Source organism: Podarcis tiliguerta (assembly GCF_965153285.1).
Source record: "Podarcis tiliguerta genome assembly, chromosome: 6".
Taxonomy (NCBI): domain Eukaryota; kingdom Metazoa; phylum Chordata; class Lepidosauria; order Squamata; family Lacertidae; genus Podarcis; species Podarcis tiliguerta.
Window position 1 is genome coordinate 51,943,052 of NC_139539.1, and position 14,136 is coordinate 51,957,187.

At 42.5% G+C, this 14,136-nt stretch overlaps 2 protein-coding genes across 3 annotated transcripts in view; both read right to left on the reverse strand.

Annotated features, from left to right (window-relative positions):
• MKNK1 (MAPK interacting serine/threonine kinase 1) overlaps window positions 1-2,826 on the reverse strand; it is a 36,089-nt gene extending 33,263 nt beyond the window's left edge. The window contains exon 1 of the mRNA XM_083447882.1: window positions 2,719-2,826. The gene's annotated coding sequence lies outside the window, so the exon portion shown is untranslated. The remainder of the gene's footprint in view (window positions 1-2,718) is intronic.
• A 2,044-nt stretch (window positions 2,827-4,870) lies between these two features.
• The window catches only part of MOB3C (MOB kinase activator 3C), a 35,385-nt gene continuing 26,119 nt past the window's right edge, over window positions 4,871-14,136 (reverse strand). For both annotated transcript variants that reach the window (XM_083447895.1, XM_083447894.1), the window contains exons 4-5: window positions 6,982-9,825; window positions 4,871-6,914 (exon numbers count right to left, since the gene is read on the reverse strand). In XM_083447895.1, the coding sequence (XP_083304021.1) occupies window positions 9,796-9,825 (30 nt within the window). In that variant the 3' untranslated portion in view covers window positions 4,871-6,914; window positions 6,982-9,795. The remainder of the gene's footprint in view (window positions 6,915-6,981; window positions 9,826-14,136) is intronic.

The following is a 14,136-nucleotide window of genomic DNA, read 5'->3' on the forward strand; positions in this document are numbered from 1 at the left end:
AAAGGCCGGGCCAGCGCATGCCCAAGGAAAGCCCTGCCGGTCGCGGGAGGAAACGGCGCACGCGCGCAAGGGAAGGCCGGGTGGGGAGAAGTCTGTGCACATGCGCAAAACATTCCGAAACGGGCTGGCTCCCTCTTTTATTGTGTGGGGTTTTTTCTCTCTCGATTCCGGATGGCAGACGCAATAGGAAGGCTGCGTTGCGTTGGGAGAGCAGGCGAGCTCTCCATGGCAGCGGGGATGCCAGTAACCCGGCTTCGGCAGCTGGTTATTCATAGTCCAAAAGATGTTATACATAAACACTGATCCCACGCACCCAAATTTGGATCCCCGCTTACTGCTCAAGCTCTGGCCTGTGAAGTCATGGGGAAGCTAAAAATTAGTTCAAAGGCTGTGCTTTTATCATGACAAAAATCACACCCGTGCAGAAGAATCCAGAAACTAAATCAGGGGACTTGAGCATCAAGGGTGGGGCTAAGAAGGCCAGTGCAAATGGTCTATGAATTGTCTCTTGAGCAAGCCATGAGTTTAATTAAGGTAAACTCATTGCAAAGAGTAAGGGAACAGAGCAAGGCAAAAGTTGGGACCATTACATTGCAGGCCAGAGTTGAACTCTGTGAACCCTTGTGGTACCTTCCAACTCTACAGTTCTGTTACATACTAAGCTTGGTTTCTAGAATAATAGGCAAGTAGGATCCTAAAATGCAACAACTGATTGGCCTGCAGGAAAAGACCAATCAGGCTCCAGGAGGGAAGCAGAGCCAGCCAATCAGACGGGACTCATTCTGCAAATAATGTATATAAAAGCCTGAGGTTTGGGGGGGCAATTCAATCACTGTTTTCCAAGCTGCGATAAAGAGTATGAAAGCACTACAGGACTCGGAGTATAGGTCAAGTTCTATGATCCTACCTTTGAAAATGTAATTATCTTAGATGTGAAATGACATCCATTCTAGTTATGAGTCAAGACCACAAACTTTTACCTCACCCTTGAAAATTTATCATACCATGCTCATGCTACTTTTTTCCCTCCAAAAAGCAATATGTGCTATATTTATGCCCCTCAGCAATGTTTAGTTTTCATATTGCTGACAGCTTGCATTTTGAAAATTTCTTCACCTCCCTGCTTACTTTCTCTTCTCTTCTTGATTCACTTAATCAAGGTTGATACATTGCATACACATTGGTTTCTTAGAGATTTGCAAGCCAGGAAGAAGAAGAAAATCAGCAAGGGGCTCCAGGATTTCAGCTGCCTACCAGCCTATCATGCAAATAGAAGTTTTCACTGTTGGTTTTTGTCCTCAGGAAATTTTGTCTTCAACCAAGTCTCCATATAAGCAATTTTTGTTTTCCGGTGGGCAAGACTAACAACTAGCAGAGTGGGATGTAATGTATTGTAACACTCTGTGCTTCTGCAACTTAAGGGGAGGAGGTCAGGGTGCTAACAGGTTAAGCCTTGATCTGAATAAACAGTGAAATATACACTGCAAGTTTTTGTTATTGGAAGGACTTTACTTGGGTGGGTAGGTTATTGTACTTTCTTTCAAAGCGAGACTCTGATGCTACAGTTTGCCATGCTTTACTCAAGGATAGTTGAAATGCAGGGGAGACCTTGTGACAAACTGTTAACACCCCCTCCTTCCCTACCTCTACCCCTAAGTGCCAGTCAACTGACTTTTACCTTGATGCCTAGAGGGCAACCTGTGCTGTCCAAATGCTGTCCAAGAAAAGGCAACAAATCAGTATGACATCAAAATATGAGCGTAGCCAGGTGGAGACAGGGGGCAGCTGCCTCCATCAAGGAAATAAATAAAAATACATTTTTTTAGCTTCTGTCCCCGTCCCCAACATAAATCCTGGCTATGCCCATGACACAGTTGGATCCATTTTGTTTCTGACCACAATTAAATAGTAGTGACAGCAGACTAACCCAACCAAGTGCTTGAGTGGAGTTAAGCAATCAAGGCTAGGAGGTTGTATCAAGAAAAAGCCCGTGGTATATTAAACCTCACAGGACCTCGTTTGTTTGGGATATAACAGTGTTATTTATTACTGTAGGAGACTGTGATTCTCTCCTGATTTGAAGCCAGCTTACCTAGTGCCAGGCTTCATTCTGGATCACGTGAGGAAGCAAAATGGATTTTTGGCACCAAAAATACTGAATCATTTTTATTGATTTTTCCAAATTTTTACCAAATCAGCCACATTAAAACAAATTTAAAACAAATTTTCCAAAAAGTGGTTTCCCATGTTCCATTCTTGATGTGTCCGAAGGTTCTTCTTGTTGCTGCATTATTTCCCTAGTTATTTCTAATTCACATTCCATCCCTTACAATTAACCTTATATTACAATAGTGTTTTTAAAAAAACATATTATCCTTAACCATCAGCTATCCACTTGCCAATTCCTGCATGTACAATATTTAACATTTACAATATCTACAAGTGAGGTTAGTCAACTAATTATCATTAATTATCCGTTTGGAAATTATCATTTCTAAAATAATTTCTTTTCCTTCATTCTGCTTGTATGAAAGCCTAATAGTTCACATTCACTAGATGTTTCCCTCTTCTTAATAGTACAGTCCACGCCAAGGATTCCAAATTTGAATCCTGCATTTCATCTTGTTATAACCCGCTCCTCTCTTTTGGCAAGCCATGTAACCACAGAGCATATTCTACTCATTTATCTCCTCCTAATAACAATAACTTTGAACTTACTGTAGTGAAATAATATACAAGGACATCTTCACTGGGAAAGCATCACATCCCAAGGACCTGGAGCAAGTGCTTACTCACTGTGTCAGCTTTCTCAGAGCACCTGGGAAAGGAATAACCATCCAACTTAGCCAGATGTAACTTGATTCCAGTTAGGAGTAAGGGGTTTATAAATAAGCTCCCTCTAATTTGACTAGAATTAAGACTGGTACACTGTCTTCAACTTTGATTGCTGTGTCACAACCCCTGACTGCTGTAGAATTCCTTTTTTTCAATTCACTCTCTGAAATATACACACGTATCACTCTTGGAAAATGACCCAAAGCCTGTCCTGATCCAAGGAAAGATAGCATCTCTTCCAGCAGGGTGTATGTGACCAGATCACTTCCAGAAATAGCTGCTATGAACTAAAGAGGAAGAAATGTAATCGACAGACTTGTGACTCTAGTGTCAAGATCCTGTGTAATAAATCGCTTGATACTATATGTGTTCTTACTTTATTTGACACAAAGACAGCTGGCTTTGCTGAAGGCAGTAACCAATTCCAAAGTGGCTTTCCAATCAATGTGGGGGTTTTTTAACTTAAAAAAAAAGGAGGAGGAAATCCAAGCCTGTGTTATTATCCTTGGTCAGCTTGATCTCACTAGCTCTATTGCCTTAAATCCTCATATTACGAAGGAAATCTGAAGTCCATCGTGAGTGTATACCTAAGGAGGAAGCAAGAATGTGCCTCTTGTTTCATTGCAACGAACGCCAAGAAAAGGTTGCACCCAACATTAGCTCTGCTCAAGGAAGCACAGTGAAATAAATGGCATTGACTCGCTTAGGTCCATTGATTTCAATGGGTCTAATCTGAAAAGAACTTAGTTGGCTATAACCCATAAATTGCACAAGAGTTCGGTTTTCCTTTCTCCCCATTCCCCTCCCCACAAATCTGCTCTGGAATCTTTTAATGCTGCGGAGGAGAGATAGAAGCAGCCTAGCTGTGCAGGAGGATGCCTGGCCATTCTAAGGTATCTCATCCATGGGCAAAAATGGGCCATAGTTTTATGGATTGTGACCATTATTCAGCCAGAATTCAGACCTCTCTGAAGATTGATTGTTCTTTATCTCATGGACTGGTCCTGGGCAATCTTTCTGAAAAGGTCTGCAGTATTTTCCAGAAGCCATCTGTGTAACCACTCAATTTTAGCCATGAACAGCCGCTATCAGACGCATGTGTGTACATGTACACAGAAGTGCTCAAAAGCCGATTCCAAGAATGCCTGTACAGTATTAAGAAATTTTAGACTGATTTTATATTTTGCAGCATTAATCTAGCCTAGTTCTGATGTTAAAAACATTTCCTTATTGCGATCTTAATATAACACATTAGAAAAAGTAGTAATATGGAAATAGTGCTTATTGCCATCCAAAACCAGTCAGCTGCAGTCTAAAAGGAACCTTCTGCAAGTCTCAAGTTGTTGTATTGTGTATCCAAAAGACTAAAGGCACAAAGCAGCGCTACTTAAGTTCCATACTTTCTTTGCATATGGTGGCCCGGGTTTTAAAATGGCTACTTAAACTGACACTATTATTTACAGTATTATCCAGGTGTGGTGATGCTAGAGGGGGGAAACGCTCAGGAAATTGCAAAGAAATAGAAACACATGATTCGGAGCCAGCATAAATTAACGTTGAAAGTTTTTTGAAAGGTGCAGCCTAAAGCTTCATATGCAGAGTTTAGCAGAAAACACTCCAAGGCAGTGTTCTGCCGTGATTTGACCTGTGCAACAGTGTTTTACCCACTCAGCATAGAGCTCCCCAACCTGCAATAGCGCATTTCTTCCTGAAACATTTCCAACTGACTCCACCAGAGAGAAAGTGGCAATTGCCCTTTTTTATTTGAAGAAGGGTGTGGACAAAGGTTGCTAAAGTGACCTGGTTAAAGGCAGAAGGGAGGAAGTTAAACAGGAAGTGGATGATGCTGAGGCAGGAGTGGAAGCACAAAGAAATGTGAAGCAGGGTCTGTTGTGTAAGCACATCCTGCAAACAACAGAATGCGCTCACTCCCAGACTCTTACCTAGCTTTATGAATGGAGTGGCATGCAGTTAGATAAGAAAACTCAGAAGGAGGAAGCATTCAGAGCTTTAGAAGACAAGGTACAGAAAAACGTTTCTCAGACACAGGAATTTATTGGGACAAAAATAGAAATATATGGTTATGTATATGGTTTTTTAATGTATAGTCCCAAATAAGTTCTGCTGGCGTCACAGAATGAGAGAGACTCAAGGAATCATATAGGCTAGGCGTGGGCAGATTTCAGGCTTTAGGGAATCTACTTTGGGTTTTTCCAAGAACTGCAAAGTCTACTAATGGGAGAGTCACCCATCACAAAATCGGGAGTGGGGTCACCTGGAAAATGGTAGCGTAGAGGCTAGAGCCAATTACTTGCATGAGAAAAACACTGGAGCGACCTACATCTGAGTTGCTATAGATAGGAGAGTCTAACAGCCTACATTGCAGGCTAAAGAGTCTTTTGTTGCTGCTGTTACTAGACCACTGGGAGTCCAGATCGCTTGCTCATCTACTTCAAATCATCCAGCAATCTACAAGCAGATTCTTTTTATCTTCTATTCATGCTACCTGCTGCAGGGATAGGAAGCCTGTGGTTCTCCAAATGTTGCTGGGGGTCTGACTCCCATCAATCCCAGTCAGCATACCCAAGTGACAGAGATAATGGGAATCGTAGTCGTGGTCAGGGTGTGGGGGTGATGTTTCTATGGAGACCTGCAAACCAAGTCAGAACTTTTCCAGTTGCTCAAATAGAAGCTTCCTTGCTTAAAATCTACATGTCAGCTTTCCCCTTTGCATCAAAGCACTTCTGTCAAGATATACACAGAAATTAATAACACTATATTATCTGTAGTTGCTGATAAATGGTGCAAGAAAAATGATCGTATCAGCATCCAAGCCTCATAAACAAAGTCTCAGTGGGAAGGCACAGATCATGAAGAGGGAAAAATGGTTCCCAATCAATATAACCATAGACGTCCAATGCAATTCAGAATGACACATTTTGAGTTAAGGACTGAGTCAATTATGCTGAAACATGTCTGTACCAAGGGAAAGTATGATACGTTTTCAAAAAAAGCATTTCACTTTTCTCTCACTGACACTGATAAACAGACTTGTGGAATGGTAGAGCTGGAAAAACCAGGAAGTCAGATAATCTAGCTTGTATATAATGAATCAGAATTGTCCTCCTACAGCAACACCCAGGTCTAGTAGTTTAGTTCATCCAATGTGAATACCTTTGGATTGCTGTAACTAGGTCATAAAACAATAACGGTTAAAGTCAGGGTTCTGTAAAACACATCCACACGAAACTGTTGTTGTCTACACATTGCTGGCTTAAAATGCAGTTAGGTCATTCTTTTCCCTAACTTGGATTAAAGCTGGTTTTGGGGAAAACACATCAAACCACACTATTCCACAAGAAACAACAGGGCAGATACAAGCAGTGGAGGCTGGTCCACTAGGGCATTGTCATGACAAGAAATGTTTTTTAAAATCCCCCATAAAATCTCAAAACTACACACTATTTATTGTGCCACACACATTTTATAATTCTATTTGAGCTCAGAGAAGTTTTGCAAACAGTTCTGTCAATCTACTGTTCTCTGTTCAATCAGCTCTCTTCACAGCCAATCCTAATCCCAAAGCATATTATGACAAAGAGGTTCCTTCCACGTGTCTCTAAGCAGAAAAACCCATATGACTGACTGGGCTGCCAGAAAGTCAAGCCCAGTAGGAAAACTCTTACTCTAGCTTTTCTTACGAGGCCTGTCCAGCACAACGACTATAGCAGGTATGGGAAGAGTCAGGACTGTTTCAAAAACAGTCCACTATAGTAGCATCAGCCCATCAGAAGCATGAGTTAGTTCTGAGAATGCTCAGAGCTGTTTCTCTGAAGGTCAGAGAAGCAACATGGTGTGTTTTCTACTTTGAGGAGCTTTTTTCGTTTCATTTCATATTTCTTTTGTGACCTTACTAGAGAAAGAGCAAGCAAGCGAGAGTGATTCTCTTTCTGTAATAAAGGTAAAGGGACCCCTGACCGTTAGGTCCAGTCGCGGACGACTCTGGGGTTGTGGCGCTCATCTCGCTTTACTGGCCGAGGGAGCCAGCGTACAGCTTCCAGGTCATGTGGCCAGCATGACTAAGCCGCTTCTGGCGAACCAGAGCAACTCACGGAAATGCCGTTTACCTCCCCACCAGAGCGGTACCTATTTATCTACTTGCACTTTGACGTGCTTTCGAACTGCTAGGTTGGCAGGAGCAGGGACCGAGCAACGGGAGCACACCCCGTCTTGGGGATTCAAACCACCTACCTTCTGATCGGCAAGCCCTAGGCTCTGTGGTTTAGACCACAGTGCCACCCACGTCCTCTTCCTGTAATAAGTATCTGTTAATTGGGAGAAGAGTTGGTGGGTTGTGTATGTGTTGCAGCAAACTCTGTATTAACCATTTCCCTGTTTGAAACAAACCACTGATCACCTCAGATTTCAACAGGTGTGGCAAGTCCACAGCCTATAGGCTGGCTCAGACCTGCCAAGCGCCCTCAAATTGCCCACTAATGCCCCAGCCAAGTGGGTATCTTCCAAAGGAGTGGTCCTTCCTGTTTCTTGAGCAGCCATATACTAGGCATGCAAGAAGAAGAATAGGTGCCTTTGAAAGGTCAGGAAGAGGCACCGTTGGAAAGCATCTCACTTCTTGCTGCAGTGAAAAAGATAGTGTCCCCCCTCCTCACCACAATGCTGCAGTTGGTGGTAGTGGTAAGCTCTGTCTTACTGAAATACCTTTCTCAGCATTTGAGAGAGAAAGTGAACAGTGCATGTTGAGTGTATTTCTTTGTGGTCTAAATATGTTCTGTATATGTGGTGAGGGCACATGCATACACACGTTATATATGTTTGCCACACCCTCCACTGCCTTGTGGCCCTTGGTGAAGTGGCTGATTTCCAGTAATGCCATCATACCAATAACACCTTCAGGCTGAAAAAGAATAACCATCCCTGTCTATGGGAAATGACATTGTCAAGAGAAACCCATGATGCCATTTGGGGTGGCTTATCAAGAATCCGTAGCAAGAATCAGTGAATCCCTAGAGAACAGAAGATTTATGATTGCTTCAGAACATGTCTGCCAAAAGCATGTTGAAGGGTTGCACAACAAATAACCCAAACCACATTATCACTAGGCCGATTGGGTTATGTCAGTTTCGGCACAGATATTTTTAAGCATCTCAGTGCTCTCATGAAAGAAGGAAGGCTGAAATGCAGTTGACAAAAAAGTTGACAATGACCTTTGGGTGGTGAAGCTGTTGAAAAAATTAAAGCAAGGGAAAATACCAAAGAACTATGAATAAGAACATCTAACACTTTAGTTTTTCTTTTCTTAGCAGAAAGTATTGTGGTAGCACTGGTATGCATTGGTCTTTATCTCCTTGCATCCCTTTCTTTTCTTATTGGGAGAAGACACATATAAGATACAGGATTTTCATGACACAAATAAGTAATGATTTTCTTTATCTGCTTGCTTACCTGGAGAAAATATAGCATAAGGATTTTAAATGTCACAATAAGTGCTGTCAGTTCAAAAAAAAAACTGTGCAATTTTAATATTTAAACTTCACTGACAGAAAAAGTAGGACAACCCAAGATATAAATATTGTTGTAGAAAGTATAAAATCTTGACTAGTAAAACTCATCGATGCATGTGGCTCAGGTCACTTAAGGAAAAAAGTGAAGAAAAAATATTGTTCCCTCCCTTCTCAAAAGAAGAGAGTCGCAGTCAATGGGGAAATGATCACTGGGTTTTATGGGGAAGGAAGACTCATGGCTCAGTGGTAGACCACACATTTTGAATGCAGGAAAATCCCAGGTTCAATTCTTGGCACCTCCAGTTAAATAGCATAGCTCTATACATGCTTATTCAGAAATAATGCCCCCTGTGTTCAAGGGGGGCTATCTTCTAGAAAGTGTGTTTAGGGTTGCAGCTAAAATATCGTAAATAGCTGTCGAGTCACCACCAGCTGGGGTTGGGAGTCTTGGGCTAGAGGAACCATTAATTTGACTCCTTCTAAAGCAGTCTGTATTTTCTATAGTTAAAAAAAATGCATCAAAGTTCCTCAAAAGGACAAGATCTGCATGCTCCATAACTTCAATTCTCTTTAGCAACTGTTGATTGTTTTATGGCACTGATTCCATTTCTGGGATTGGTATCAGTCTTCATAGGACTTGTGTTTTCCCCTCAGCACACAGTGGCTCATTTACTTGTGCAACCTGAAGAGATGTGTTCTGCTGGCCCCTTACTGGGATGCTCCTGCCTTCTGTTTTTGATGTACAGGACTGCAAATATTTGCATGTGGGCTGTTGTGTGGATACTCTGTAAGCTGAGGAAAAACTGAAGCAAATTGTTGTTTCATTCCACTCAGTTCTAATACTAATATTATTTTCTACAAATGACATCTTACGGGGGGGAAATGTTCTTCCAATCCAGCATTCCTAGTGGTCTGGTGTCTTCCTAGCATCTCTGGTTCTCCTGACGAAAGCATATAGAGAGAGGAATAATCAGTAGCTCATTAAAAATAATAATGGAGGAGGGTAGGGTGATAGTGAACCATTTTCCCCCAATCCAGTACAAGGCAGGGCATGTTGCTTGTGAACCTTCTTCACTTTGATAGACTAAAGGGGATGAACATAGTCTTCTGTGTGGAATACATTCATCATTTTTCTTCGGGTCTCGGTGGAAGAATTCTCAGGTTATTTCCCCCTTTGCGCTTCAAAAAAGTGCGAAACACTTAGGAGGAGGTGGGTCTCTGGAGGGCAGAGTACAAGAAACACTAGGGCAGAGTACAAGAGACAGGAACATAATGTTATTGGGTCCATATGTCTACTGGACGTACTGGGGTCCACTATTTCCAAACGTTTCAGTCGCTGGAACACGAAGTTCCTCATATTCCCAGCAGTAGTCGTTCAGATCACCGTGTAAGGCCCTCATGAGGACAGTTTGTCCGTTCAAATGATACCCGAATGATCTTAATGGCAAATCCTTTCTGTCATTTCTTTCTGTGAGGGGAAAAAGAAAAGAAATGTAATTTTTTTTGAAGAAGAAGTCTGTGTCCACAAAACCTTTAGGAAAACAACCATATGATTCAACATGGTGTACAAAGGACCTTGAATCTTTCATAGGGTTGGGACCTTTGAAAGTGATTACGGATGGTCTAGCCACTCATCCCATCAGTGACGCAGAATGGGTACGGTATCAAGAGGCTTTCTGCTACCGTGTTATAATCCAGGGTATTTAATCATTGCATACAAAAGTGGAAAATAGCCTACTAATGCATAGTAATAGCTATATCCTTTTATTATTCTACACAGTAATTTTTGCTTTCATAGAAGACAGGACAAAAAAAAAAATGTGGCAGGTGTTTTATACCATCTTCCAGGCAATAAGTCTTAAAATTTATCTGAATATGCTGCATTTCTACAACCAAACAAAGTATCTGTTTTTGTAGCCCAACTTTCTAGGGGTCCATTTGAAAAGCATAGTTGCTGGCACTTTCCTGCCTACAGGAGCCTGCTCCCACCCACACCCCCAACATACTTTTTCCAAACTGAATCAATATTTATTTGGTCAGACAGCTAGGCCTTCTCCCCAAAATATGTTTTGATGGAGAGGGGATTCCAAAATGTGAACAGCCTATAAACGTGATCAGTGGATGACCAGCCCTACCACTGAGGGTCCCCTGTGAAGTATTTATTTATTACATTTTTATACCCCTGAATTATTCTAATTTCTAACTGGTATAAAACAGTGCCTCTGAGACTCAACCCACAAAGCACGTCTTAGGAGGATACCTTGCTCGACGGTATTAAAAGCTGCCAACAGAATAAGAAGCAAGAGCAGACTCACAGACCCTTGCTCTGCATTTTCTCAATGCAGGTGATCCATTAAAAGGTAAAGGTAAAGGTACCCCTGCCCGTACGGGCCAGTCTTGACAGACTCTAGGGTTGTGCGCCCATCTCACTCAAGAGGCCGGGGGCCAGCGCTGTCCGGAGACACTTCCGGGTCACGTGGCCAGCGTGACATCGCTGCTCTGGCGAGCCAGAGCTGCACACGGAAACACCGTTTACCTTCCCGCTAGTAAGCGGTCCCTATTTATCTACTTGCACCCGGGGGTGCTTTCAAACTGCTAGGTTGGCAGGCGCTGGGACCGAGCAACGGGAGCACACCCCGCCGCGGAGATTCGAACCGCCGACCTTTCGATTGGCAAGCCCTAGGCGCTGAGGCTTTTACCCACAGCGCCACCCGCGTCCCAGGGAGGTGATCCATTAGCCAAAGCTAATTCAGTCTCAAAACCACGGCTGAACCCGGAGAGTCCGTACCCTTTAAGAACTGCTGCAACTGCTCTGCCACCACATTCTCTACTACCATACTCAAGATAACTGGACAGCAGTTATTGCCAATTGCAGGCTCCCAGGGTGGGAAGTCAACGCACCACTGTTTAAGGATAGCCTATGCTGCTTCAGCATATAGCGTGAATTAGGTGCAAAGGTTCCCTTCCCCCAACAGACTGTTCCTTTGATAGAAGGGCTCCTTTCGTATCCCCATACTGCACATAGGAGGGAAAGGGACTTGCCCTTCACCACCTAAATAAATTCATGATTTCAACCAATGCACAATATTCCAGACTGATTAAATTAAATTAGTTTGATCTGATGGATGTCTGCAATATTTCATTGAATGTGTCAGTTAATCCAGGGGAAATATATGACTCAAGACTCTGGATTAATCTGTTGCATAAAAAATAAAATAAAATAAATCCCCCTTCACTTGTTTCACAATAAACTCTTAACGTTTTGTAAGAAATCTGAGACAATGCAGTGATTTTTTTTTTCTTGGTAGACATTATTACATTTCTAAATTGATTTCGACTTAAAACAGCCTAAAGCGTTTAGGTTTGAAAGAAATAAGATTCTGAAGCAAGACACGGGAAGCAAAAAATAGGACAGAATTTCAGTGTCTCTTTGAGTTGCCTTGGTGATAACCAAAAGGGCCAACAGAAGCTGATAATCCACAAAGGGTTGTGTTGGGTCTGAAAAGAATCCAATTTCGACATCTTCGCTGTTTTCCTTTAATACCATGAAGAAAGCATAGGTAACAAAAGGAAATATGCACAATATGTGTAAAAGGGAGTTAAAAACAACATCCTATCAAATATCACTTGGTGAGAAGAAAAGAGGTTGAACTGGTGAATGACATTTACATATAAAGAGCTCCTGAGTTTGGATTTATATAGTCATGTGTTTTATGTGCAAAGGATTGAGGAGCATGGGAAGAAACGTCATTTGTGAATGACAATGGAGAGAGTCTCTTTATGATATTTGAACAGTACAGTATTGAAAGAGAAGCTTACACAACTCAATGAAAGCTTATCATCTGATAATTACCAGGTGAACTGCTCATGTGAATTCACCAGACGCAAATCCATAGTAATAGAGGCACCAATATAAATGCATTATTGTGGCATGTGAGCAGTCACTTGTCTAAATCAGGAGTGAGGAACCTTCAACCTCTTGGCCTGACAGGGGGTCAAATTCGGCTTGTAAGGTCATTTTTAAAGAAACCACACCCACCTGCCAATCAGCTGATTTCACTCCAAGGGTGGGTGACCTCAGTGGCTAGCAGGCTGGTAGCAGTTGATTCTCTTCCCTTTCTGGTAAATCATGCATGCAGCCGAAGCAGCAGGATTTCACTCCAGCTCATCAGCTGATGGGCAGGGGTTAAATCCTGCTCAGTTTGGCTGTGCATGCCTGTTTCATGTTGGGAACGGGCTCGCAGAGCCAAATCTCAGCACGGGTCTCTTTGAAAGCCATTTTGCCAACAGACCTGAACTGCTTTTTAGACCTCCAGGTTTCAGTCCTGTTCCTGGGGCATCCATGGTCACGACAAACCAGTTTCCTGGGTTTTCTGCCATGCTCATATGCTGGCATTTTCTTTGTTGTCACAAACATTCCAAATGCCGGTGGAAGTGGGAATGAGCAAATCTGAACCTCTTTGGGTTGCACTCGACATTGCACAAGCAGAAGTCCACATGTGCAACAGTGTTTCCCCCATGCTCCCACAAGACCCACTCCGGCGGGTCCCCCAACTCTCTGGTGCAGATTTTGAGCATGTGCAAAGGGCTGCAGGGGACAGGAGGGGGAAGTTCAATTGCACAAACAGAATTCTGCTGCGTGAGCGGAACAGTAGTGTTGGATACAACACTTTGAAAATACGTCAGGCCATCTATGAATTGCCACAATAGAGTTAGTAAGGGCAGCAGGAGGGGTGGAGAGAGGACCAACCACATACGAAGAGGCAATGTCAGCTGGTGCCAAATAGATTCTTTTGAAGAAGGCTTCGATCTGAGGACAAAGGGTTAAGCCCTGGAAGCAGAAGCCCACAGGATGAGATGCTGGAAAAGACAAGTAGCTAGCATCTTGAATGCACTTGGTTTGTATTAGTCCCATTCTAGCTAGTGGGCTTATTCTTGTTTTAAGCTAAATGAAAACTGAAAACATGTTCTATTATGTAACATTTGCCTGTGCAATCCAAACATTTATGACCATCTTCAAGTTCTGAAGAATAACAAAAAAACAGAAACGTCAATTCCAGGATTCTGTCTGCCTGGGGAACACAGTGAGAGTTTCTGCTTTTCCAATCAAGATCTCTTAACGCTTCTGTTAAAACAATATTTCCCACCCCCACAGCCTAGTCATTCCACCCACAGATCTGAAAACTTAAAAAAATGACTTGAAGTATATTACTTCCCACTCATTTTTTAGTGAGGAATATGTGTGAGTGAGTGTGTACACATGCAGCTCTGTGTGTGGGGGTGGGTGTGTGTGTGGCAAATACTAAATAATCTCCTAAACAAAAGCAACAGATTTGTGCCGAGGAAAGCAGGGGCATATCTAGGGATTGGCTAGATTGCCCCCAACTAAGGGCGCAGGCCCGGCAGGGTGTGTGTGCAAAAATCATGCCTCTCTACTCTGGCTCAGAAGCAGCTGAATTTCCAGACTGGCTTTCACTTTAAGCCAATAATAATTATTTAAGCAAATAATAATAATAATAAAATTATTCTTGGCTTAAAGTGAAAGCCAGTCTGGAAATTCAGTTGCTTCTGATGCTGCTTCATTTTCTACCTTTATTTTCACACTTCAGATTTCCAATTTCCCCACCTTTTGTTCACACTTTCTCCTGCCTTCTGGGTACCACCTCCACATCAGCTTGTTTAAGTCCTTTAATTTTTCTTCCTGACACAAACAGTGACCCATCTCTACATCAGACAACATTCGTTATGCTGAGAAGGTCCCCACAGCAGCTCCTGTCTT